At 45.4% G+C, this 27,729-nt stretch overlaps 2 protein-coding genes across 12 annotated transcripts in view; both read right to left on the bottom strand.

Annotated features, from left to right (window-relative positions):
• The window catches only part of map7d1a (MAP7 domain containing 1a), a 37,052-nt gene extending 32,666 nt beyond the window's left edge, over positions 1 to 4,386 (bottom strand). For 5 of the 10 annotated variants that reach the window (XM_076050934.1, XM_076050931.1, XM_076050932.1 and 2 more), the window contains exon 1: positions 3,953 to 4,385. In XM_076050934.1, the coding sequence (XP_075907049.1) occupies positions 3,953 to 4,025 (73 nt within the window). In that variant the 5' untranslated portion in view covers positions 4,026 to 4,385. Of the gene's footprint in view, positions 1 to 3,952 lie in introns of all 10 variants that reach the window. The other 5 variants (XM_076050937.1, XM_076050939.1, XM_076050940.1 and 2 more) reach the window with 2 other exon arrangements.
• Positions 4,387 to 12,449: 8,063 nt separating this feature from the next.
• LOC142904751 (mitogen-activated protein kinase kinase kinase 5) lies at positions 12,450 to 27,397 on the bottom strand. 2 transcript variants are annotated; one of them, XM_076051039.1, is made up of 28 exons: positions 26,904 to 27,397; positions 26,533 to 26,672; positions 25,929 to 26,116; positions 25,682 to 25,850; positions 25,485 to 25,591; positions 24,591 to 24,761; positions 24,290 to 24,402; positions 23,349 to 23,508; positions 23,094 to 23,244; positions 22,053 to 22,161; positions 21,725 to 21,770; positions 20,390 to 20,485; positions 19,827 to 19,911; positions 19,241 to 19,374; positions 18,726 to 18,853; positions 17,788 to 17,924; positions 17,559 to 17,664; positions 17,308 to 17,465; positions 16,576 to 16,777; positions 16,286 to 16,451; positions 15,845 to 16,010; positions 15,265 to 15,450; positions 15,065 to 15,170; positions 14,742 to 14,985; positions 14,453 to 14,570; positions 13,633 to 13,716; positions 13,459 to 13,535; positions 12,450 to 13,317 (listed from the first exon to the last, which is right to left on the bottom strand). In XM_076051039.1, exons 1-28 carry the CDS (start codon positions 27,391 to 27,393, stop codon positions 13,233 to 13,235), a joined length of 4,122 nt encoding a protein of 1,373 aa, XP_075907154.1. In that variant the 5' UTR covers positions 27,394 to 27,397; the 3' UTR covers positions 12,450 to 13,232. The 2 variants fall into 2 exon arrangements, with proteins under 2 accessions (XP_075907154.1, XP_075907153.1); XM_076051038.1 differs by lacking the exons at positions 12,450 to 13,317; positions 13,459 to 13,535; positions 13,633 to 13,716 and having other exon boundaries at positions 14,289 to 14,570; positions 15,265 to 15,440; positions 15,838 to 16,010.
• Positions 27,398 to 27,729: the final 332 nt, after the last annotated feature.

The following is a 27,729-nucleotide window of genomic DNA, read 5'->3' as shown; positions in this document are numbered from 1 at the left end:
AAACCTCAATGGTCTGCGGTTGGCCAGTTAATCTGTGAACAACAATGAATTTCCTGTTCATAAAGCAGGTGAAGTGTCCTTTTTTGTGTGCACTTTAGAACCCCACACTATATTGGCATCATTGTGAGCGCTGAGGAGCAAACAGTGTCTCCTTGAGGCGTCAGTGGGATCACAGCGTATAGACACACAAGGTCATGTGACAAGCGACCTTGACAGTTTTGACCTGAACGGCAGAATTCGCTCACCGAGCTCACGGTTCTTTTTCCTCTGCCCTCATACGGTTATTTTCATAAACATTACTTTGAGCAAACATCAGTCCCAGACAGCAGTCTCGCTCTTGTTCAACATACAATTATACCAAACGGTTATCATTAAGTGGATTTTTGTCCTACCACCCAAAGAGCCAAACCTTTCCTGCAGTCCCCAACAACTGAGCCAAATGTTTAGTTGACCAACTTGCTGATGACTGCGATGTTTACTGGCCCAACACTTACTAATCAACACTTGATGAATGCACAGAAGGAAACTCAACTGTGAAGCTGTTTGTTGAGGACCAGCATAAGTTGATGTATGAAAAGAAGAATTCATAATGAGATCAACAAGTCTTTTTCTGACAATAGCTTTGCAGAGCTCAAAGCAGACAAATCTAAAATTAGAGAACAGTCCGGTGACTGGAACTTATGATGACCACGTAGCAAAGAGAAGCGTGTCCGTGTTATATTCGGACTCGTTCAAGGTGGAAAGAACAAGTGGTTAAGCTGAGATGAGGACTTTCTGTTAATCAAAGAGCCAAAGATGAAAACAGAGAAGGGAGGGTCTGTCTTTGACCACTTGCGAATGCTAATTCCAAAAGAATGGTCCCGGTCATTAGGAACCTTACACTTAGGAGGTTAATGGAAAAGAAGTAAATATATTCCCTTGGCAGAATTTAACATCAAGTCCATTACATTCTGATCTAGGAAAAAATAAGATGAGCTTGGGTCAATTAATCCTTGCACAGAAGCATCAGAGGAAAAAAAAAATTGACGGAATGAAAAGCGAGCTGGAGAAATTATGTTTGAAAGGAGAGCTGGTGGGGTGGGGTGGGGTGGGGTGGTAAGCAGTGTTTGTTTCATGTCAGCTGCCTTCTGGTTTTTGCTGGATGGAGGTATTTCAAGGATAAGCAAATTCAACTTTTAATCCCACCTAATCCCTCCCCCAGCCATGTTGTCAAAGTAAACTCTGCTGTTTCCTAACTCACTGGCCCAATTTGGCAATGTCGGCCATTCACGTTCACAAAAGACTAATATGACCCGTAACTTACTCAGGTGCGGACTGCTTTTAGTAGCCCTGTACCGGTACGGTATTGCAGGGGCTTTGAGTGCTGCTGAGAGGAAGAAGCCCAACTAAACTGTCTTTTACAATGCTGTGATGAAAATGTCCTTAAATTGCAGAAGGTCAAAATTCACACGGCCTGGTGAACATCTGGCACCGAAGGCACCACTATTGTTGCACATTGCATTTGCACAGAGTGGAAAATTTAAAACTGGAAGAGGAACCTACACCTTTTATTTACAGGAAGTACTGATACGGGTGGGACAGACTGAAAACCAAATGAAGGAAATCTTTAATCCCCATTCGCTATGCCATTATAAACCCAAGAGACGAGTTTCAACTAGCCTAACATGGGCCTTTCTTTGAGACTCCTCAGATGTCATTCTTCCTTCATTCCTCAAACTCCACAATAACAATAGTTGAGGACCCAGCAATGAAAAAGACCCGTATAAAATGACAAATGCCTGGTCTCCTCAACCAATAAAACCGCCTGAAAGCCTTAGAGGAGCTTTAAAAGCTGTGTGAAGAAGAGTGTTATCCTGTTGGGAAAATAAACTATTTTTCACTATTTAAATCTTTTTAGTCACGCCTCTCTAAAAAAAACAAAAAACCCCAAAAGGCTGGAAAACAAAGCCATTTGATTGGTAATGTAAGCAGCATTGTCTGCAACATGTACATAGTGGAACAAATCATGCAGGATGACACCCACACATGAACCGATCTGTCATTTACAGCTCCTTTTGGCTTAAAGACAATTTTTCTATTACAGTCCCCACAAAAAACCTACAGGCAGAAAAACAAAGCAGGCTCCTGATGAGTCTGTTTATAAAGTGCTCCTTATAAAAACCCTTAGGCAAACAAAACTCACAAAAAGGAAAAGAAAGGAGCATAAAAAAAAAAGGCTGATTCATCTAAGCTGGTCAGGGCATAGCTGTTCATGTGCGGGGATTAATGGGGAAGCAAAAGAGACTCAACTTTCAAAGATGGCAGAATGGGGATCAAAAGTTTAAAGAAAAAAAAAACTCCATAAAGAAAAGGAGGATTAGCTGATCTTTTTCAAAAGTCTTGACAGCATTTTTTTTTTTTTTAAACAATTCCTAGCTGGGTTTTCAATAGCTTCAGTCTGTGGGCTGATTTTTTTTTTTTTTTAGCAAGATAAATCAGGTGAGCTTCTTTTTCAGTCTTTATTTCAATGATGAGATTGGTTCTAACAACTGTGACAAACACAACTATGGCACTGAGTTAAGAAATGAAAGGGCAAGTGAAGTCAAACCGCTGCATGATGCTCTTCACAACATGTCAATCTCGGGAAACGGCAGTCGACGGGTCACGATTCGCTACAATCAGAGCCGAACACACCTATTCTCTTGCTTGATGTTGGGCCAAAACAAGCTGCTGAACCCCCCCACACCTCCAACCCCATGCCAGCAGGAAGGAAGTTTCCCTTGGCCCAAAGGAGGTGGGCTCATTGTGTGTGTGTGTGTGTGTGTGTGTGTCCACTTCTACTTCCAGAAACAGCCGGCATGCCCAAAGACAATCGTTTTTAAATGGACCTTTAACCATTAGTCCAGTGGTTCACATCTTGCACAACACGAGACTCAAATGACTGCATTCTATTTGGCTCTCTAAACTAAAGTGTTAGTAATGCCATGGCAGGGAAGACGTTGCCCTTGAGCTACATAATCATCATGCATTTTGCAATTGCATGTATAAAGCAGTAATGAGAGCCTGCGCTGGAGTTTTGCTGGGGATGGAAGCATTTTGTTGTTGGTTTCGAATGATGCATCTCTGCACCAAGAGAAAATCGGGGGGCAGCTGCACCTGTGCGCACACACACACACACACAAAAAAAAACATCTGCATTTGGAGGGGGAAGAAGGAGAAGAAGAGGAAGAAAAAAAAACCTCTGGTGGAGCTGCAGCCATGCAGAAGGATGCCACAGCGCGTATTGGCTGAATCATGTTAGTCGTGAGCTAAACATAACACAGAGAGGGGGGGGGGGGGGGGACGGTACTAGTCAGATTACCTCATCTAGCTCAAATTGTATTATTGTAGCCTGTTGGCTCTGCGGGGGGAAACAGCCACCCTGCACTGCCTCCACAGGCGAGCCCGGTGTCTGACTGTCACATCATGTGAAAGATCAGGAAAATGGGATGACAATTAGAATTTGCTCTCAGTCGGGATGAGGACGCGGTTGAACCAGGTGTCCGTCTTGCGGGATGCAGGCGCTGTATTTATCTATTATATATTTATATTTGACGTGTGCGTCGGCTCTTAACGGATTATTAATAATTCATCAGACAAATGCGACTCCCCGGCGGGTTTGGCTTGGCTTGGCTTGGATTGGTTTGGCATGGCATGGCTCGTCCCTTCCCTTAATTACATTATAACAATTATAACACCGCTTGTCAAGCACTGAACGAGACATGCAAATGAAAAGTTAACACAAGGCGAGACAACCTCTGGAACTCCTCCTCGTAGCGCGACGGAAGACGTATAAAGGAAAAAGGTGCGCGCGTTGTTCTGTTTTTTTTTTTTTTGTTATTTTGTTATTTTGTTTTTTTTTTTTGTTAAACCCCAAGAATGAAACATAGATCTGTGAGGTTGATTGATTGAAAGAAAGAAAGAAAAGACTTACATGGTGCTACTGGAAGAGTAACCCCTTCCATTTCGGCGGCAATGTTCCCGTCGCTCTCAGTCCTTTTGTCCATTCAAACATGCGACTCTCGGCTCTGCTCCTCTCCTCTCATTCCTCAGGAACACACACGAACACGCGCGCGCGCACACACACACACACACATACACACACACACACACTGTTGAGCGGAGCAACTTGGGGTCCCAAATGAAGATGTGAGCCCGGAAACAGAATTCCTCGAACGTTGAACTGAACAGCCAGTGCCAGCAAGGTGTGACTGACTGACTGACTGACTGACTGACTGACTGAAGCACCCGGTAGTTTCGCCTCCTGTCCTCGGGTAAACGCGTACGAGGGTATTTGGGAGGAGTAGGAGTGAGGAGGAAGTTTCTCACCCCGCTGACACACCGCAGCTGATGCTGCTGGCTGAGCTGCACCCGGGCGGATGGTCGGCGGCTGGGCTCCGGATCGGACTGTACCATTACAGAGGGTGGAGAGGGGTGCAGGGGTTGGTTCGGTCGTTACCTGTGGATTTCTTCGCCTGTTGGAATTTTCACCGAAGACGGGCAGTGGGGAAAAAATGAAGTATTTTTTTTCCAGTGTTTGAAAGTGTGAAACCAAGCTAACGTTTCGCAACGAATTTGTCCTCCCGACGAAATCACCTCCCGTTTCGTCCTAACTACCGGTTCTCTTCCTGCCAAACTACACAGTGCTCTTCTCCTCTCATGTAGCCGCCAGGTCACAGTTCACTTCACATTCAATATAAACCTTCCCATTGTAAACACTGCTGAGAAAAAAAATAAACTTTGACCACCAACGTGTTTACTATGACTTTTTTTTTTGTTGCTGAGAAGAGAGTGCCATATGAGCAAAGAGGTGCATTGTGTTAGCGTGCAGACATCAAGTCACGTAGACATAGCAAAGAGCTAATCTTAAAAAGATCTATATATTATATTATATTATATTATATTATATTATATTATCCTTGCATTTTCAGATTTATAACCAAAACAATCTCATAAAACTGCTGTCCATGGGGAAAACACAAAAGACATTCTGGAGACAGAATGCAAATGTTGGAAGCTGTTGTATATTTCGCAATGTTCATTAACCTTTGTGGGGGTGGGGGTGGGGGGGATCACTAAACAAACACAGGCCTGTACATGCAATTATTTATTGATATTGGCATTTAAAGAAATGTGGTTTCCTGCTTCAGTTAAAGCGGCACGAAAGCTGGCATTTGGTGTGTCCCATTAACACACAAGATTTGACTTGACTAGATTTGAAATCTAAATCACATAATTTTGGTGTGAAGCCAAACACAAGAGTTTCCTGTCAGCCTGGTTTTGAGTTTTGGCAAGAAAGGTGTCAAGTTTATTAGATAAACCCCTCCACCCAGGACAGTGAAGGCATTCTGCCTTAAAAGAACAAAGGTGCATTACATAACAATTGAAACTCTGCAGTTGTACCACCTGTGGATCTTCCGAATCATCTCCGAAGGTGGGGGGCTGGGCCATGGCCTGCTCGACACGCTTGAGAGGTGACACCCAGTGAAAAGGAGCCTAGTGGGGCTCCTTTGTGCAGCTGTTGAGTCTTGTTCACCCAAACCCCCAAGAACCACCTGTCACTGCAACTGGAAAGTGGGGGATGCTGAAGCAGATGGGGGTTGAGAGTTGTCGAGTGTGGCGTTTCATAGTAGTCAAAAAGAAAGGATGACAATGGCGTGTCCCCAAGTGAGCCCTGTTCCTGTAATGAATTGTTCCTGATTAGTTTAGAGAGTGGCTCATAGACGAGGTTGTATCAAAGATCTTAGTCCACAAGCTACATGTGGATTCACAAACTCTGTAATTAGATTACAGATAAGCCAGGTGCTGTATATCCCCTATACCAGAGCAACAAAGGATCCGGTTTCCACTCATCACAAATCAAAAAAAGGCTGATAAAGACCGGGAAATGTCTCCCAAAGCTGCTAAAACCGTATAATTGCTAATTGCATATGTAAGTGTCCAGAAGCCTTGTAACCAGGACAAGTTTTAGGCCTTTTTTAAAGCAAATTCTTTCTACAACGATGGTAATCTTAGATTTTCTTTTCCATCTTGGCACTGTGATGTGCTCTTGTGCTGACACAACAATTTCATGAAAAACAGATGTGTTTAGTTCGTCATGTGACTGATTTTGTTCTCAACTAAGTAGCTTTAGGCTGAGCTCTTTTTCTTGACCTCCATTGTTTGTTTCTGTCTTTGGCTGCTTTGCAGATGCAGTGATTTGGAACCCTTTAAGCTGCTCATTCACACTTCTACAGCTCACTCCACAAACACCCACTTGCAAAAAAACATCTGTGCACTCCAAAAATACCCCATTGAGTGATCAACATGTGTTGTCCAAGTGAAAAGGGAGCCGCTTATCTGCTGGTAAAATAATGATTTAAGTGTTGGTTGCTGTGCTTTTTTTTAAAAAAAAAAAAAAAAAACACCAACAAAAAACGATAGACTAAAAAAAAAAACACTATTTTAAAATAACTTTAACTATCTTTTTGAAGTGTTCCATGCTACCATTTTTTTTTTACTGTAAGCAGATTAGGTTGGTGATTCATGAGATATTACATGATTTATTTATTTGATTTCATTTGACTTTATGCATGTCCTAAACATGCATTATCTTCAATTGTCACTAAGTTCTGTACAAAACATATGACCTGGGTGAATATACTTCATGAACAACTAGCTGCATGCACACAGGAGCTAGACCTCTCTCTCGCTCTCTCTCTCTCTCTCTCTCTCTCACTCACTCACACTCTCTCTCTCTCTCTCTCTCTCTCTCTCTCTCCCTCACTCTCTTTCTTTCCCCTATCCATCGCTCAACACTCAAGAAAGGACTTGATTCTGGAGCTGCAGCTGCAAGCCTCACATCACATGAAGACAACACACACACACACACACACACACACACACACACACACACACACTAATCTAATTAGAGTGCTAGTGATCACTGGAGACAGCGATACTGACCAGGGAACTTAGAAGTAGATGTGATAAAAACCAAAACATCACTGCATGAAAGGTGTGATTACATCAGTAAATGTGTGCAAAAATCCCCCAAATCCTGTCAAACAAACAAGAGGAAGCAAACAGAGAAGGAAAAGTATAGGGGGGGGACTGATACCTGGCAAGAGCTTATCAAGATAAGGTTCTACAGTCTGGTGTCTCCTCTTTTTTTCACACCTCTTAAAGTATCTGTCATAAGGAGGAGCCAAGCACAGGAGGACAGTGTAATCCATCATCAGGACATGTGGAGCTCAAAATGTCAACAAACATGAGTACTACATCCTGCTCAAGCAGACATGATGTCATCTCGCAACCAAACAGCTTTAATGGCAGGCTGCTGCTGGGAAAACCAGACCAAACCAGGATCACAGCTGTAGCACGAGCTAACCAGCCTTAGCTTCCACCAGCATAGCCGGTCAGAGCTGCACCCGTGCCTGTCAAAGATTTACAGGCCTTTAAAAAAAAAGACCTATAAACAGTCAATGTTTTTGACATATGTGGCATTGTCTCGTCTCTCTGGTACGCGCAGAGCTCTTGTTCAAACCAGACTAGTAATCCTGCGCGTGAGTCCTTCACACCTACTGCAGCGTCCCGGAGTCATCTGTTTCTCCTCTTGTCCCAAGGAACACGGTCACCATCGGCACCGCCAGTCAGTCTAGAGGTCAGCGGTGGTGAATGGCGAGGGTGACTCGGAGCATGGTAATGAAGCAACAATAGCAGGAATGTTCAGAATGCCCCCCCGAGAACGTAGACCCAGAATGTTATAGACTTCTTAATGCACCGTCCCTGACAGAGTGGCATGTCATATTGGAAGGGTGGTTATGAGACTAATTACTTATGATGGATTGGATTGGCTGGTAGTCATTTTGTTTACACTTGTGTACACTCTGCTCTAACACAGCGATGTTGTGCGTGCGCGCACACACATGCACACACACACACATATATATATTTAAGATTTTTTAACAGATGCTGTTGCGTGTAGTTTTGCTAATATACTGGCATATATTCAAATTTCTGTACAGCCGCATAAGAACCTTGAGAAGCCACACGACTGCCCTAGTTTTGCAGTGTTAAAGGTCGCCTAGCTGCACCTGTAAGGGGACAGAGGGGGTTCTGTGGCAGTTTGTGCAAGTAATTCATGACCACGCTGTCTTTTGTTTCTTGCAGTGTGATTTAATCAGACACTACATCACGCGTCACACTGGGGGTAAATGTGTGTCCTCACCGACAGTGAAGTAAGGGGAGGCAGAGTGTGGGAGAATTGCTTTTCTCTTTGTGCTTAACTCTGGGGTGCCGGAGCTGCAAGAGCACTAGTTGGTCTGTGTCATCTCTCCATGGGATGCTAAATTGAATTGGGTTGGTCTTTCTGTATCACTCCTATTTTACTTTTATTGTTATTTTCATGACCTTGCAAGGCAGTTTCAGTGTTACATAATGAGTTTTCTTCTTCTTCTGCAGGACGCAAGCTGCTCCGGGAAGCCCCGGAGGAGGACAAAGAAATACAGGAAGTGACTGATAAACTTGCTCATGCTGACAGGGTTGGTGGCGATGATGTAGTATTGTTTGATCAAAATTAGGTGACCTTTCCTCATTAATTTTCTCTTCTGGTAAGAATTTTTTTATTTATTTTGCAGCAATAAAGCGCATCACAGCTTACCAAGCAATGGTGATACTCAATTGAATTGCTGACCCTCGCACCAATAGGAAGCATGGAGCTGTAGCTATCTGTCTTATCTAGAATAAGACAGATACAAAATAAGATGAGTCAGCTTTGAAATTAAAAGACAATCACCTTGGAAGGGTAGAGCTAAAAAATAAACAATTTTTTTTTTTAAATGGTGCAAAACTTTGACCTTTGTCAGTTTGTTCACTGAGCGCTAACACCGGGCTAAATATACACACTTGTGACAAATCCAGCTGCTGGTCAACACAGGCTCAGCGCAAAAAATAGCGTGGCAGCGAGTCTTTCTTGGGAAGTTGCATTAAACAGTTTTCCATGTGGTGGGACGGAGCAGATGGCCGTTAACACACCGCTGCACTCCATGAGCCTCCCCGACACTCGTGCGACAACAGGTGGCACAAGCCAGCGAGCGATCACGGCCTCATTCCATCGTCTTCCATGAAGGAATCTGCAGCGCGTCTCCAACAGGCCCGGAGAGGCTGGCAGACCATGACGTAATGCTGCTCGAAACGTGCCGTCGGGTAGAAGTGGGCCAGAAAACACGTGGAGTTGGCTCCTCTCTCTCCCTCCCCCTCCCCTCCTCCCCTCTATTCTCCTTTTTACTCCCCACCTCCCTGCCTCACCTCCTCCCTTCTGCTCTTCTGCTCCAGCGCACCCTCTGTTTATGAGTGCATGAATCGCTCCATTTCACTACATCCAACTCCCCGGCTCGCCACCAATCCCGCCACCGCTCCCATAATAGAAGTCCCACCCTCCTTCCCCCCTCTCCGTGTGCTTTTATTTCCATGACGACCCACAAAGAGGGGAGAGTGAGCGAGAGACAGAGAGAGAGAGAGAGAGAGATGGAGGGAATTGGCAAAGGCAGCAGGCAGGGGTAGAGGGGTGAAAAAAAACGTGAATGAGAAGGTGGGAGTGTCGCCCGTTGACCTCTGAGTTTTCGCTTGTGAGGAGGGAAAAACTTCACCACAAGGGAGTGAGGCTAAACTGGCCAGTCGAGGGACAAACCAGCTGCCAGCAGAAGTTTACTTTATTGTGTGCAAAGTGCTAATAACCAGTTCCAGTGAGATGAAGTTAACAGAAAACAAGAACGACGCCTGACTGAGCAACATTTTTGATAGTTTGGTATTATGGGATGGACGTGCACACACTCACTTTGTGCATTAGTTTTTCCTGCATGGTAATGTGATGTAAATGTCGACCTCGCGGCTGCGCTCAAATTCACCCCGGCAGTTTGTTGGAGAGGGTCCAGACAACAAGGGGATCCAAAGACACTTTGTTGGCTCTATAACACAATTTGAAAGCTAAGTCATTCATATGGTATACAATAATTGTGGAATCCTGCAAATAAGTTTAAATTCAATACTTTTTATTTCTCAGGTTTAGTTTGTTTGGTTTAAATTGTTAAAAAAAAAATAGACGCTGATCATTAAACTGGAGGCTCCAGATTGCAGCTTTGTTTGCTGCGTCCAGACCATCATAAGGGTTTAATGATTTTGACACATTTTTGAAGGTTTCGTTAATACAAAGCCGGGTGGATTGACGTTTCCGAGCGTTGCCATCCCAACACAGACAACAAAGGGTGAAAGGTCTCGAGGTCGAGCCTCAGAAAGGTTTTGTCTGACATGCATACACACACACACACGCACGCACACACACACACACACACACACACACACACACACACACACACACACACACACACACACACGTACGCACACAGATTAGATGCTTTATTGCAACTCCCTGGATTAAAAGGCGGGATTAATCCCTCTTCTTAGATCTGCTGAGGGAATATTTCCCTCCAGCTGTAACCATCGCAGCTGTCTATCGGTTGCATCAGTGTTCTGTCTGGCCCTGCTGGAATCCTACCCTCTAATTATAGACGAGCCTGAAAGACTTTTATGTGCAGCTCTGGAGATCCATAAAGATTTCCTTTGATTTTTTTTTTTTTTAAGCATTATTCCACAAAGTTCATATAAAGCCTTTGGGATTTTATGGCCTTTCAAACATGACCTGTGATCTAAAGAAGCAATTTAAATACAAGTCTAATTCGCGAGGTAATATAATGATCAAAAGTAAGTGCTAGGACTGGCTAGTGCTAGATTATGTAGATAATCTTCTGTCATGTCATTTCTACCGTTTCATGTATAAGCAAGAGGGTCAATTTGTCAGTTTAGCACGGAAATAATGGGACGGAGAAGCTGTGCGTGCAAAGTGGAGAAATCCATCTGAACGCCTGCAGGCATGCAAGCAAGCATGTGTTCACATTATACAGATACAGGTAACATCAGCACAGCAGACAGTATGCTAGTAAGCTCCGAGGTTAATGACATGCTATAAAAACAAATGAGGAATTGGCATTTAACAAGCTGTTAAACTGTCAGTGCGTTCACTCAAGACACAATGGGGGCAAGCGCTCTGGCCATGCGGCTGCTGCTGCTGATGTTTGCATGCATTCTTGATCAAATCCTGCAGGGAAATGGATAAATTTAGATTGTGCACGTGTGAAGTTCAGTCCGGGACAGTTGCGGGTCCTCTCCAGTGGGAGACGGAGAGGAAGAGGGTGGGCTCGGTAATCCCTGAGGTTGTGGGCCTCCCAGTGTGTCATCCTCAATCTCCTCCAACCCCACCACCAAAATCCCCCCTGACAGCAGTCCCCATTATTTGCATATCAGTGGCTTTACTCCTCCTCAGACAGAGGAGAGATGAAGGGATTTACTGTAGACTAGACAAGAAGGAACAAAAATCCTGCGAGACAAACAAGGATTCCCTGTGTTTCCATCAAACCCTGTCAGATGATGCGACAGGAAGTGATAAATCTTTCATAACAAGATACATTTTGTTTTTGCGTAGAGTGTTTTTTATTTGTGAGTTGCATAACACCTTTGGCTGCGTCTAACCAAAGCTAGTTTGATTAGTATCAAACTAGCTGGGTGGGCCTAATGGTTTCTGTGTAAAGCTTTTAAGAATGAAAGAAGGAAGACTCTCATTGGATTAGGTTTAGTATATTGAACAGCAGTGAGAAGTGACAACAGCAACAAGACTTACTATCAGTGTTGCTCTTCAGTGCAGTACAAAGAAGCTAGGCTAATATTTTGGTTACAGATGTGCATGACTAAAGCCAATCTTACATCTTTACATAGATATTTTGTATGTGGGCATGCAGGTGGAGGTGTTCTTTAAACATCCTCATCATCAGAGTCCCAACTGTAACTGCCTACTCAAGAGGAAAAACAAACTCTCTAAATACACGCACAATTTCAACAACCCAGCAACATGGGGGATTTATTTCTGCAGACAATTAAGGGAACTTACTTCTACTCGGTTGCATCCTGGGAACTGACTTCCTTTCTCATGTCTGCTGCAAAGAGGCCTAATTAATATTTTGGCCGAAGGGGTTGGAAGATATTAAAAAATATATGTCAAATTTCGGGGGGGAGATGAAAGGGAAATGTAAGTTGTACGCAACATTAACTGCTGCCTTACATCTTTTATCAGGCGCTTCACAACCATCTTAGTGGCTGCAACCACAGCCAGGTAAGACCTCGTTTCATTTCCTTCCAAACATGTGGAAGGTACAACAAAATGTTCAGCAAGAAGTTCAAATCCAGCATTTTTAGCAGGAGGCTGTAAACGTATGGCAAAAATATTCATTCTTCTGGACATCTGTGGAGTCGTTTTTTCTTTTTGACCAATAATTCAAGCAAGGCTGTTCCACTACTGTAGTTTGTGCCGAAGAATAAATGATGGAAACCGGATGCCCAGCTGGGGACAATCTGAACCATTTATTAGAGTGAGGTGCTCACCTCAAAGTATGACACAGTGGAATAACACAGAACAGAGCCAACACGGTCGCTGTTTCTATGGCGACATCAACACTGGAGAAACACTGGAGAAAACGTGTGGAATTTTAAGGCAGCTCCTAACTTCATCATTTCTTCCAACCCACACCATTCCCTCGGAGAATAGTCTCTGTCTGAAAATACTCTGCCCCCCCCCACCCTCAAAAAAAAACCATAACACAAGAAAATTAGTGTTACAGTTTAATTTTATAATTTAAGTCAAAAACAGGAAACAGTACAAAATTGACTAACTGTAGACGGCAGTTGTAATAAATACCAATTTCTGCATCGGTCAGTTTCATTGACTTAGGTCCTGCTAAGTCTTTTCGCTAAGGCACAGGTACTTTCAATGGAAAGAAAAACTGAAAATCAGCACTGAACACGTTTACTTGCAAACAAATGAATTAGAAATACAGCGGATAAAAAAAAAGTGTTTCCTTTTTGGGGAAAGATGTGATCGTAGTCCTGTTAGTCGAAGCCCTGAGCAAATGAACAAAGTCTAACAAATATGATCTTAAGCGCGACAAGCAAGCAACTCAATAAAAGGGTTGTCAGTACGTCTACATAAAAAGAAGCGGTAACCTGCTGTTCAGTGCATAGTCATGTGTTCACAGCTGCAGCACTTCCTCCAGACGTCGCAGGACATGCCCGTCATTAGTTCTGTGCTTCCATAAATGACACAAGTTAGAGTCGTCGTTAGCCGGTCGTTAGAGAAGAGTGTCCTCGCCATCTGCGCTCTGCTGCTTCCTGTGAGCCGTGATGGCGGCCCACATCCGACACAACATGCCGCCCCTGAAACATCGACACACACACAGCGTTGCCGGGGGAGATTTATTTGAAGGAAGTCGAACTAACGAGGCAGGAGGCCAGTTTTGTTTTGTCCATTTCTGCACGGACAGGTGGCATGACGAGTGATGCGTGCAGACAGCTCACCTTATTCTGCAGTACATCAGGTCGTCCCTGGAGACCATGTGCAGGAGGCAGTCCAAGGTGAACTCGTGAGAGAGCAGCTAGAAAACAGGATCACTCAGGTGCGGTTAACACATGTGTCCGACACATGAGCGAGTGACACAAAAGACAACAAAGCAATAAAGGCAGAGAGCTCACCTTTGAAATAGTGTCTTGGTCTACGGGGACGGACTTGAGCCAGTCCACCAGTGTCTTCACTTCTGGGTTGGAGGTCACCTGCGACTCCGGGTCAGCGTCTGCAACCAGCAGAGCGAAACATTCAGAAGGCCTGCCTGCGTTGCAACACACTGGGGCCGCAGTGCAACACTCATTGTGTTTTCCACGGCCGCTGTGCACAGTCACCGTCCCAGCAGATGAGTCAGTCAAGTTTGGGCTGACGGTGACGCGGCTGCCCACGCCTCTCGCACAGAACCAGTCGGGCAGAAATCCAGAGCCTGGAGCCGAGGCGTGGCGCCGTCGTTGAGAAACATTTAATGAAAATTACTCAGCGCGATCAATCACCCGGCGAGGGCTCGGCGCCTCGCGACGAGGATCGTGCTGCGGCTTGCGCAGTTTATCATCGGGAGGCACGCGAACGTCGCAAAGTCATGCAATTCCGAAAATATTCCGTTGACAGACTGATATGATTAAATAATATAATTTCATTTAATATTACAATCAATTTAAAAATATAATTATTTGCGTGTATAAATGCCTAAAAACATGAATTCATAAATAACATCTAATATTAAATTTAATTTCAAAGGCAACAAACAGCAGGAATCTACAGGTTTCAAGTGATTAGAACATGGAAAAATATTCCTCACAGTCTGAGCTCTTTGCAGGACGTCATGGCCAAGTTTCAGCCTTATAAACATGCAAGCATGTTGCCAACTACGCGTCAGACCTGTTATCAAAACACTTGAGCTACTGCAGCTGCTGGTTTTGGTCCGGCTGATACTGACAGGAACTGTTGAGCCTTGCCTTCAGTATCCGCTGCCTTCCTCAGTGCATCGATCTGTTCCTGTTTCCTCTTGACGGAGTTCCTCAGCAGCTGCTGGTACTCCCTCTCCTTCTCGCCCAGCTGACTCAGCAGCCTGAAAATGCAAAGTCAGTCACTTGCTCAGCAGAAAGCGTCTTGGCCTGAAGAGGCTCGTTTGTCACATTACGTTGTTCCTTTTTTTCGACCAAAAACTTGCATGCATCCAAAATCCTGCACAAGAATAAGCAAAAGATCTGACAAAAAAATAAAGAAAAAGGAATCTCACCCCAAGGTCTCTCGCTGGAGGTCCCTCAGCTGCTCACTGAGGGGACACTTAGTGCTGAGCACCACGTCCAGGGGGTCACCAAGGCCGGCGGGGAGCGGGTTCTCAACCGTGGGGGTCACTTGGTGTGGGTCCTCTGGCTCCCCCAGCTGGTCCGGGATGGGAGCTACAGGTGTGTCCGGACCGGCGTATTCTTCTAGAACGCAGTCGTCCCCCTCGAAGGAGGACTGCAGCTGGATTTTGAGCTCTGGGACACACAGAGAAGAGGGACGGGATGGATGGAGGCCCGGAGAAGGAGGCGGATCACCATCTGGATGAAACTCTACCTGGTAGAAGGACGGTGAGGGCCTCCTGAACCGCCTGCCGCAGCAGGTTATCCAGAGCGAACATCCAGTGAGGTTTCACCTGCTGCTGCCTCAAAACCTTCTTCACCTGTGTGACGCACGCTGTTCCAGTCAGACGTTCCAGGAACCCGGCAGATGGCATCAAAGAGAGGGTGGTGGGGGGTGGGGGGGTCTGAACTTACCGCATCCTGGAAGCTAAACAGCACCACCTGCAGGCTGTTTGGAGACACAGCAGCGGCTTGCAGTTTGGCCCGCAGCTCCAGCAGGCTGGCAGTCAGCTGCTTCCTGTCCGGGGAGCGGATGTTGTCTCGCAGGCAGCAGATGAGCTCCGTGATGTGGTCTGAAGTCAACGGCGATCCTTCAACCCGCTGATAAAGAGGAACGGAAATAATAATGGAATAATAAGAATAAGAATAAGAATAGTTTTTACTTCCTGGTGTGGACATGTGGACCAATCCAGCTGAATGTTTGTCCTTTCATTTTTTTTTCTATGGCCTTTTATGCTGCTTTTAAGGTCAAAGGGAGCTGGATCGCATCCCAGGAATGTGAGGATGAAGGTGGAGTTTCACTCTGGGTAAAAGTGACCCAACACTGACGGCTACAGACAATTCACCCAAGCTAAATTTGGACAGTGGCACGAAGCCAGAGTAGCAGCCAACAACCAGCAAACTCCTGCTTGTATATGTGTTACTAAGGAAACAAACCCCAATGCAGTTGTTACAGTCTCTGACATTTTGAGACGCATCGCTGCGGACTGCTCACCTGAGGCGCAGACTCCTGAATGCTTCCCACCACCAGGCTGATGTAGTCAGTGAGGACGCGGTGCAGCGTGGCTCTCCTCTCACTGTCCTTCCTCAGCATGAACAGACCCATGTTCTCCTCCGTCGTGGCCGGGCTGCACATTTCTAACGGAGACTCCTCCGGAAGGCTGGACAACGACAAAAAAGTGACAAAAGAAAGTGAAGAAATGTGGATTTTTTTTTTTTACTCTTTGAAAAAAAGGATGCATTAAAGAGTAAATTGACACGACAGGTTATTTGTGCATTTGTGCGGATGAATGTTTATCTGTGCTGCACAATATCTGTTCCCCTGTCACACAGGATGCACGGAAACCTCAGTGTGGTCTGCCACTGACGCCAGAGCCCGTCGAACCCTAACAACAACTGAGCTGGTGTGTCCTGCTCGAGCGAGAGTCGCACTCACACCAGGAAGCTGTTGGCAGGCGGACTCTCAGACATCTCATCGGCTCTTTGGATGGCCTGGGGCCTCCTCAGGTCCAGGGAGCAGGAGAGGTCGATGGAATCCGAGTACGAGTCGGTGTCCTCCACGAAGATGGAGATGGGCACGGAGAGGCTGCGATGGTAGTCGGCTGCAAGACAGCAAGATTATGGCGGGAGAAGTTTTTGAAGAGCAACAACAGCGAATCGAATACCAGAGTAAGTCGGACAAAACGGGAGAAGATTATGTGGGATTAATATGAAGAGAGGCTTCACCAGCGCTGAGGAAGTCTTTAGATTCTGCCTCCTGCTGAGCCTTGGCCCTCTTCCTGGGCGACGACTTGAGGAAGATGTCCTTCAGCAGCCCCGTGGCGGTGGCTCTGTCGTCCGGGTTCGGTGTGAAGCAGGTCATGATGAAGCCCTTCGCCACGTCCGACATGCACTCCGGAACCTTGGGGTGAATCTTAAACATGCCCACCTTGATGGGATTTTTTTTTTCAAAAGCAGTTGGTTAGAAGATTAAATGACTGAACATCATCATCGAATTTGCAAAATGCATTTACATCAATTTTTTAAATTTAATTTGTTTTACTCTGGCTTAAAGAAAATGTACAGCAAAATCAAACTGGTGACATGGAAATGACAAAAAAAACGAAATATTGTTCAATCATGCAAATAAGCATTTGAAGGTGCAGCGGTTAATAATTTCTATTTAATGTTAATTTTGATTTAATTTGCTTCATGATGCTCCTAATTGCAAGAAATAACATTGCAAACTATTCTCTATGGCAAGACAAAACATTATGTCAATAAAACTTAAGTGTGTTAGCGTCACGAATCACAAGTATTTCGTGAGAACGCAAAGTAGCCAAGACCTTTTCTCCCACAAGATGGCACTCAAGGGACAATAAAGACTCGTAGGACAGAAGCAAACACAAATTCGCCTCGTCACATTTTCATTTTCAGTGCCCTGTATTGTGTTCATCTCCAGGTTTTCGCCGCTTGTACCTTGAACATGGCGGCCTGAGGACTTCCCAGCTCGTGGAACGGCGTTTTGCCCGTCGCCATTTCTATGATGGTGCACCCCAGAGACCAGATATCAGCCGGCTTCCCATAACCCCGAGGCCCCTGGTCGATAATCTCTGGGGCCATGTACTGAAGAGTTCCTAGTAAACACAACAGAAAAAGCAAGACATTTCAGTTTAGTTTGGAATTTAAAGGAGAGCAGAATCAAGATGTGTTTTGACCCGTTGTCTGACCAGCGAATGTCTCTGTGCAAGGATTGATTCCGGCTAAACGCTTGGAGGTCCCAAAGTCAGAGATCTTCAAGACTCCGCTGTAGGTGTTGATCAAGACGTTGTCGCCCTAAAGCACACATAAAATAAAAAACCCAATACTGTCAGTGAGAGCAGAGATTCCTGTCTTGTTTCATACATCCAGGGCCAGATCGTTCCATAAACGGAGACACCAAGTCGCTGCTCCTCTCACCTTGATGTCTCTGTGGACAATTTGGTTGTCATGGAGATATTTGAGCCCCTCCAGGATCTGTTTGGTGTAGAAGATGATGGTGGCCTCGTTGTCCTTCAGAGGACCCCATTTGGAGCGCAGGAGCGATGACAAACTTCCTGTGAGTGGGAGAGTGGAATTTCAAAAAATGCTGAGTCATCAGGTTGTGAAATAGTTTGTTTGTGTTTTCCTTCAGGGTAGAAGTTTAGACCTGGACATGTTCTGGCTGGATGTGCAACACCGGAAATTGAATCAAGGCTTCCTGGATTGACTTCACAAGAAAATAGTGTAGAACTTTTCATGTGTTCAACCATCTGCACATGTGTCTGTCAGACACTCAGGCCATTGTCTGGGGAGATTCTCCACATAAGGCGCAGAGCAAATCTCCCGGAACGCCCAATGAATTCAACTGGCTTCAGCTTGGTCTTACACAATCACACTTGCATAATCAAAGAGAGTGGAGATGCCCACTTCCTCCAGCATTCACAAAAGCATGAATTCTACAAAGACATGCAGAAAAAGAGGCAGGAAAAAGAGGCAAGACTTCCCCTTTAATGGTGCTTCCAACACTGTTGTGCTGTTGCCAATACACCAGTGAAATCTTGCATGTTTTCACTCACTGGCCATATGACAAATGGCTTTTCAACGGAGCCAAATTGATTCCAATGTTTTTCCAAATGCAATTGTATTTATACATATAGTTTGTTCTGTAAAGCATTTGTATTGAGTCACATTAAAAATTTAAGTTGACAAAATTATAAATAAAATGTATATATACTGTAGTTGTTTTTGTTGCTATCAAGAAACATTGGTGTTGCATAATAATACAATATACCCTGTATATTCAAGCGGACACTTTTGGTCAGCATGATCAAGCGTCTTTTGCCCCTTAAAGACCCTTAACCACAAAGAGTTTGCACCTCCTGGCACTTCCTCCATGAAGATCTTGATGAAGCCATCCTGGCTGACGGAGCCCAGGTACTGCACGATGTTCCTGTGTTTCAGCCTCTTGTGCAGAGCGATCTCCTCGTGGAGCGGCTGCGAATACCTTGCAGACCGACAGACAGACAGACAGGAACTGTCAGGTTTGGAAAGCCTCGCGCAGGATGGCAGGCAGGCAGGCAGACAGACAGACAGACAGACAGACAGACAGACAGACAGACAGACAGATAGATAGCACATATTTCTACTCTGAAGTTGTGCAAATTACAGTCTAAAGACCAGAGAACAAACTATAAACACAATGTGGTCTCTGAAGAGCCTTGGGGATCAACAGCAGCAGCATCTCTGCCAAATCCTTTCCCATTAAGGCGTGCATGGAAAATCACATTCTTGTGAGAAACTGCAGCTCTTCATTTAGTAGCACTACTGAGCAGTTCTGAATCATAATAAAGGAAAACAACCGAAACAAATCAGGTTTATTTTTCCTCCGTACGTGCTGTCTTTCTCTGGGATTTCCTTGATGGCGATGCGCACTTGATTGCTCAGGTCCCGGCCTGCGTACACCACGCCGTACGTGCCTTTTCCCAGAACCACCTTGTCACGGTTCTCGTTGGTCTCGTAGATGTACTGCAAAAGGAAAAAAAAGTCATTGCAGGAGGAACTTTGAACAGAGAGGTACCGTATTTTGTGGGCAAATGCAAAATTGAATGCTCATTTGTTTGTCAACATAAAACAGGAGCGGCCTGTTTTGTAGGATCTATGTTAGCGCATGCAAACTTTAAAGGTACCTACAGTACATACAGGAAATGTTTTCTGCCAACAGAAAGTGTGGAGAAAAGTCAATCTTTTACTTTTGTTTGCTGCATTTGGGTTCTTCAAACACATGTTCTGGAGACAATCCCTTCTGGATGTCACAAGGGGAATGTATATCTGTATCAAGTCATCTAGTCATCTATGGATAGTCCTCAGTAAAGCCCATGATCCTAAGTGCTGTCGAAGCAGTCATTGAAAGTGGAAGGATGGATTAAAGGGCCTTACAGTGGGCTGCCTGCTGTGTGTTGAAGGCGTAAAGCACTGACCTCTAGTATGCCCTCAGGTAGATGATCCACAGTGGGAACCGCACTCTGAGCCTGCTGCAGAAGTGAGTTGACCAGCTCACAGAACCTAAACAAAGAGAACACAACTTCCTCTCATTTCCAGCCGGCCAGTTTCCTCTTGTCCTGATTAATGGCTCCCAGGTGACACGACATGCATGTTACTTGTGGTAAAAATGTTCTGGACAACAAATTTCTAATTTCTCACCACAACTTATTTCGTCTATTTTCTATTTTGTAGAAAATTGCCTGAATTAGAGTATGGTAATGTAGAGGGTTTTAACTGCAGGTTGCTGCTATTGATTGTAGAACCTTCTGGGAACTGCGACGCACAGCAAAGAAAACAGCAAATGTTTTCTTAATCTCTTCTTCCGGATAATACTACAACATAACAGAAAGCTGTTCCTTTCCGACTAAATATGTGAGTCACATTGTTGCATCACATTCATCTCTCTCGATCACCGACTTCGCTGAAACAAGCTTCGACCTAATTGGCTTCCTGCATCCTGTGATAATGATTCGCCAATCTTGATCCCGCCGCCACTCACCCTTTGCAGTGGAGCTGCGAGGGGAAGCAGAGCTGGAAGTCGTCTGAGTTGTAGTGAACGTACAGGAAGCAGCTCCGCTCATCGATCTTGGAGGCACTAATGGGAGACAGAACCGCATTAATAAACATTAAATGAAAATTTGACCTTTAGCTGCTTTTATTAGAATGGCGCGAGGCAGCGTCGAGACGTGGGATGCAAACCTAAATGTTGCAAACATGAGGGTGACACAAAGCTGACTGTCATGTCCTGCATTTGCATAACAAGAGGTGGCAGGTAAACTTGATTAGCTAGTGGTGTGTCAATAGGAATAAGGAGACAGAGCAATAGTTAAATCTGACCAAGCTGCTTGCTGGTGTCGGCGACCACACCTCGGTCATAAACTGATAAAAATGACTTTATGGAACAGCTGTAGTCAGTCAATCTTCCTTAGAAGATCTCCCATCTGATTGATTCTGAGCTGGCCAAATAATGACAGAGCCAATCAGCGGCCTTGAGGGTTTTTTTTTTGTTTTTTTTAAGGAAAAGGCCAGACTGGCAGTGAGGATAGTCTGCAAAATGAAAACCAGAAAATAGAAGTGTATTATGTGTCTTTGCAGGAGGCGGTCGGAGCAGAAAAACTAGGCTACTTCTGTGACCAATGCACCTTCAAGATGGCCCACAAATGTGGGAGAAGTGGAGGTAACAAACTGAAAGCAAAACAAGAAACCACAAACGGCAAGTTGATAACTTGTAATGTGGTTTGCATGAGTTGCTGTGATTTTCCTTAGACGTCAGCTAATATTGCTGGTATTTAACATGTTGCTGCGGGTTTAGCGGGAAGATGACATCAGCGAAAAACAGGGCTGTCCGGTATCAGCGTCACAACTTGAGAAAATTATAGAAAAAAAGCCCCCACATAACGTCTTTTCTGAATTGGATGAATTTCACAATTTCTGCCATTTCCATCACCCTTTTCTGAGGCATTACAACAAGAAACATTGAAACCCATCATGTGACAGAACATCCATCCAATCAGCTTCCAAAGGATTTCAGCTGAGGTCTTTTCCAGGAAGGATATGTGAAATATTTCTGCTTCATATTTGAAACATTCCACCTGGTTTATCAGGTTAATAATCAGCAGCCTCTGAGCAGAAGAACCAACAGAAAGTCTGACAAACAACAGACCGAGCCCAAATCCAGGACAGGAAAAAAAAAAAAAGATTTTGGTCTGCAAGCCAAGTTTCCACGACAACTCGCGTGTTTCAGGCCTTCTGGCCTTACTGCAGGATTTAGCCACACCCAGAGCCGAGAGTCAAGTATCCGAGAGATGTTGGCACATGCTGTACTTCACCTTACCTCACTCCCCGAATTGCAGAGGCTGGGAAAGTCCACTGGTGTAAACCTTTCTGTGAAAAAAAATCATTAAAAAAAAAAGGACAATGTTAGCACGCCCTTGCCTTTTTGCACCCGCATGCTCCCACATAGAAGGCAAATGGCCGTGAAGCCGGGAGGAGCCTCTGAGCACACGGACGCTCCGCTAAACAAACACTCGGCGGCAAATAGTGAAATTCCTCCTCTGGGGACGTTGAGTCTGAGGTCTCGTGGCCGCACAGCAGCTGATTGTGAAAACATGTGTTCAAAGGGGAGGGCAGGGAGGAGCGGGGAAAGGGGGGCGGTGGTCCACATGCCTTGAGGGGCTTGACGTGTTTCAACTGGACGGTGCGACTGTCGTCCTCCTCGCTCACACACACGATGGCCGGCTGGAGGACCTTGCTGGGCTCCAGTATGAGCACCTGGGCAGAAGATAAACACCGTCAGTTCGCATCGGGCTCGTGGACAAAAAAAGAAAACTCTTGTTTTCAACGTTATTTACTGACCCACATACGGCGATGTGTGTCGACACACAGAGAACAGCCCTTCAAAAGGGCCCCACATTACACCCCCTCTCAGACCTTGGTGTTTCACTCCTGGACTCTAGTCTCACCCTGAAATCAGCATGTTTTTGTCCATGTGTAACCTGAGGTTCCAGTTTCCCGCCAAGCCTGAAGATTTGTCAGATCTTCCGCACGTTTGGAAGGGGACAAAGATAAGGATGCCTAAGAGGGCGCAGCCAACACGTGTACGTAGGTGTTGTCACTAACTTGGAAAAGTCAGCGGTGCCCTTTGTGACATCACAAAAGTCATATTTTCTCTCCAATAGGTGGAGAAAGAAAAAAATAATAAAAGTTTGGTCTTCTCTCAGGCTACAGGCACACACTGTGCACAGAGCAAGTATGTAGCGTGGAACCTTTAAAATATATGACAGGAAATTGGAGATGACCCTGAGGTCTCAGAATTCAGATTTGCTCAGTTCAATAGCACAGAACATTAAAAAAAAAAAAGTACTAAATAAATGCAAAAATGCATGCAAAAACAATGTGTGGCACAAATTACTGAAGGATTAAAAGCCAATGCGAGAGAAAAAATGCGCAGAAGATGTGCAGAGTAATTCAGAAGGGGCGGTCAAACAGACAAGACTGCACCTACAATACAAACAGAGATTAACTGTCTGCACAGACACAACAGTGACGCTCTAAAGAATATCTCCTGTTACATAAAACATAATCTACTGGTATTGTAATAATATTTATATGATATATATGATAATAATAATATTTATAATGAATAAATTCAGTTAAAAACAAAAAAAAACAAAAAAAACCACAGGTCCTCATTGTGGTCTTACTGGGCAGCGATCTGTGGAGACGGTGGGCTTGTAGGTCTGCAGCAGCAGCTCCATCCAGAAGTCCACAATGTCCTGTTTGGGATATTTCACCTCGGGCAGTTTGGCAAACTGCCGGTACAGAATGAACGTCTCCATGATGGAGGCCACAAACCTGGGAGAAGAAGGATAGTTTCCACACAAACATTGAAACTAAACCAGGCCGCTATGGACTGATTAATCCCTGACTGACTTGAGAACCTCCAGCTCCAGTCTCACCATATCGGAGGTGAGAGCCGGTAGAGCTTTTCCGAGGCCTCCATGATTTTTTTGTGCTCGTTGGACAGGATGTTCGCTCCGAGGTAGAAGCCGACATCCCAGTAGTCCTTCATCTTCTCCAGGCAGCCCTTCCGCCCCAGCAGGGTGTTCAGAGTCACGCCTGGCAATGCAGCAAACAAATACAGGAGCTCCTTCACATTACAGCATACAGTTTGTTGATCATTGCAAGCATTGCAAAAGTCATACCTTTTTTCTAAATTGTTCTCTAAGTGACTTTTGGACTGCAGCTTCATGACATGCTTGCAAAATATTTTGATAGAATGTGTGTGGGATAAAATTTTGTCACCAATAAACTGAAAGTTTGCCAATGATTCATGAAGACAAAAAATGCCAGGGAAAATGATCTAATTTCACATAAATTGGTCTAAAAATAATGATAAAATCCCATTGTGGGGTGACAGTGCTTTAAAAGGAATGTGAGCCAATTTTCCTCCCTCAAATCCTCCCAGGTTATCAGCTTTGTGAGCATTTACCATCATCTTTCGATATGTGAATAACTTGTATATATATTTAATTTCCTTATTTCTTTTCAATTCTTTTTTTTTGCACTCCACACACTGTTATAACTATGCAAATTTCCCCAACGTGGGATAAATAAAGGCATTCTTATCAGGCCCAAGAGTTGCAATGAGTGAGCATAAATAAATGAAGACACTTTATTGTCATGATTACGCTAAAAAGTGTCATTTCTCACAAATATTTTTGATTGGTGTGCCGTGGGATTTTTTTAATGTCAAAACTGTGCCGTGACTCAAAAAAGGTTGGAAAACACTGCATTAGGGTATCGTGCAAAGTAAAAAAAATACATATGTAGTAACTAACCTATCAAATACAATACAAAGCACTTTTTTAAAAAAAGCATCCGATGCAGCGTGACTCACCAATCTTGCGCAGCTCGATGGATGTTTCGAATTCCTGGCCCTCTGCCATCAGGAGGACCACGCTGTTGATGCCCGAGTGAAGCGTCGGCTCCGTCTCAAAGGCTTTCCCGTACCTGACACACAGAAGAAGAGCCGCCGTGCCGGATTACGCTGGCGGGCTGACAGTTTGGGGACGACTGCAGCGTCGGAAAGAAGGAAAGACAAAAAAAAGGGGGAAAAGAAAAAGAAGTGCAATACAATACGGCAAGGAAAGAGAGAGAGAGAGAGAGAGAGAGAGAGAGAGAGAGAGAGAGGGGCGCACCAGAAGCAGGCCTGGTCTCTGCTCTGGAGATCAGAGAAGCCGGAGCTAATGAACATGTCCTTGTAGATGCGTCCGCACAGGCAGTAGATGTCCGACGCCACTTTGCCCCCCGACTCCACCAGCGGCAGGATGAGCTCCAGCGCTTTGGCTCGGTCCCCCTGGTGGTTCCTCCTGGTGGGTTTGGAGTTGGTGTGCAGGTCAGTGCTCTTGCACAGGATATTGGCAACAATCGATCTAAAGGCCCTATTCGCACGGGACTAGTATTACCTGGGGGACCTCTGGTCATTTGTAATCATCACAGAGTGATTACATGCGCCGTGTCTGTAATTTGTGACGTAAAAATCCCACCGCCAATTACCTGCCATATTTCGCCAAACACAGACGTCCTGTGATAATACTCATCCCGCACGAGTCTGCAGCTCAGTGATTGGGGTGTAGTTTTTGTTTTTATTGCGCGCCTTTTCCACTTCTTATCCAATTAAAAAAAACAGGAGGCTGCAGGGGAAATTATTAGTGGCAGTTTTGACAGCGCTTTAGGTGCAAATCCAGTCTCGTATCAGTACTGGAAACCCATTCGAAACAAGAGCAAGCTCCGTTTAAATCAAGAGCGTAATTTCGGAAGATAATGAGATGGATGACTTGCATAGCAGCAAGTGGTAAGAATGCATTTGGAACGACAAGAACCGCATTGACATCATATCCAGGTGTTAATGTCAGTAAAACATAGTAAAATGCAGACTTCACTCATCCCGCGCGAATGCACCGAAACAAACACAGACGTGGGGACGTAATTTACAAATTACCAGCGGTCCCCAGGTAACACTGATCCCGTGCGAATAGGACTTGAGCAGGGGTTAGCAGTCAATATTAACACAGGAGCTGCAGACACAATACCTGTTCAGTGCAAATATGTAGTGAAACTTTATATTCTGATGTTTGGCCACCAGGCACATGGGCAGGTTGTTCAGATTTTCCACCAGCTTGATCATGGAATCAAAGTCCTGGGAAAACAAGACGCAGGATGAACTATTAAGGACAGACGAGCTCTGCTTTCGCACACCGGAAGTTTGGAGACGGACACGGGCCCGCACCTGGATGTCCCTGTAGGACAGCAGCAGGTTGATGACGATGTCGGGGGTGAGCAGCTCCACGCTGTCCAGCCGCTTTTGGATGCGGCTCAACTCGTCGCTCAGGTCCTGGCCGCTGAAACGCTCCCGCGCCTTGCGGATCTCGTGCCTGATGGACTCCCGGAAGTACTCGCTGCTCAGGGTGCACAACAGCTCACGTCAGGTCTTCGATGTCGCTACGCTCTGAGAATCAGCCGAACGGCGGACTGACCTGGACTGTATGTGCACGTTGTTCAGCAGGTGCACCAGCCGCTCCACCAGCAGCGTCAGCAGCGGCTCCAGCTGGAAACTGGGCTGCATCAACTCTTTGATGCCCGCCATCATGGCGGTGTCGCAGGCAAACACTTTGCCCTGAGGCGACACCACGTACGGGATGAAGGTGTAGCTTCCGCACTGCTCCTGCAGGGGGGAGTGGAGAGGGGACGGGGCAGGTGTTAGTGAGGTAAACATCGTGTGATCATGTGATCGCCAGCGGTCCGCTGCACACACGCTCCATTTCCATAAAGACATCAGGTTGTGGCAGGATGGACGACTCATGCGTTAAGATCCTTTACTAAAAGCACAATTTTTTCAAAATAAAATAATACATAAATAAAAGAAACAGGCTACAGGTGACCCCATGACCCTGAGAGCAGGAGGAAGCGGACATAGAAGATGGATGCATATTATATGAGAAGTTTTACTTGTAAATCAAGAAGATATAAATGTAATTGATAACAAATATATTTGTCAAGTTTATGCACATTACAAAATGTCAGTTTATTTTAAGAACTGTTTTTATTTTAACGCGCTAATGTGCTGCTCCCTCGCGTTACCTTGATGGCCCGCAGGTCGTTGTCTTGCTTGTGACAGTACAGGATGATGTTGTTGGTCATACTGAAACTCTCTCGCACTCCCAGGTGGTAGAAGAGGGACGGCTGGCAGAAGGAGTCGCTCATCTCCACCACGGCCACGTCTGTCGAACGACTTTTTATTATCATTATTATTATTATTATTATTATTATTATTATTATTATTATTATTATTATTATCATTATTATTATACTTATGCATTACAGTTATGTATAATAGTTTGTAAAGAAAAATAAAGAAACAACCACACAGGCCATGCGTAATTGCGCACGGCAACTGTCTGTCTATTTGGAACACAAAGTCCACCCGAGTTCTTCGGCGTGCCCACACTTGCCTGCGTTGTAGAAACTATCGAGGATTTCCGTGGAGCCCAGGGAGATCCTCTCGAACGACACGGTCTGCAGCGCGGCGTGCGCGTCCGCGCACGCCTCCTTCAGGCACCTCAGCGAGAGGTTCTCCTCGCTCTGTGGCACCGACGCGTCCTCGTTGACGATGTACGCCACGGACAGCGCTCGGGTGCGGCTCCGCGGCGACACGACGTGCTTGGCCGAGCCCCCGGCGCCCAGCTCCAGGGCCAGCGGGTCCTGCCACAGACTGCCGGCCGACATCCGGACCGGGTCCTTCCGCCGCGTCTCGTGCAGGCTCATCCGCCTGCGCTCCGTGGTGAACATGCTGTGCGTCCTCGTCGCGCGCCCACCCAAAGTCTCGGAACAGCGCGAGCAACTGCTCGGCCTTGTGCTGTTGTTCCGTTGCCGTTCACACAGGTGCGCCGCCACTGCCGCCGCTCGCTCACTCACACTCACGCCACATTTTGCCCCGCTCATTCCCGGTAGTCCCAGCTGTAGCCCCGCCCTCCCCTCCCCGTCTCCGGCCCCGCCCCGCCTGGTGACACACACACAAACACACACTGTGAAACTGGACTCGAGCGTGACCTCTGCTGTGAGGAAGCAACCTTGGCTGCTTTGTCATTACAATAAAACGGGGAACTTTAAAAAAAAAAAAATAAATAAAATCTTGTGACTTACTTAAAAAATATTTGGAAAAAAAAGGAATAAAATAGAGGAAAAATAGAGTGCAGAGGAATGTAACAGACTTTGGGGACTATAATCAGACAGCGCCTCCATTGAGTGCCTTGTTTAGATAGACTGGCGTAATTGTAG

Source organism: Nelusetta ayraudi, unplaced genomic scaffold, assembly GCF_046127955.1.
Source record: "Nelusetta ayraudi isolate G7.1 ecotype Tasmania unplaced genomic scaffold, CSIRO-AGI_Nayr_v1 ptg000131l, whole genome shotgun sequence".
Taxonomy (NCBI): Eukaryota; Metazoa; Chordata; class Actinopteri; order Tetraodontiformes; family Monacanthidae; genus Nelusetta; species Nelusetta ayraudi.
The sequence above is the reverse complement of the archived record's forward strand: the minus strand, read 5'-3'. Positions and strand labels throughout refer to the sequence as shown.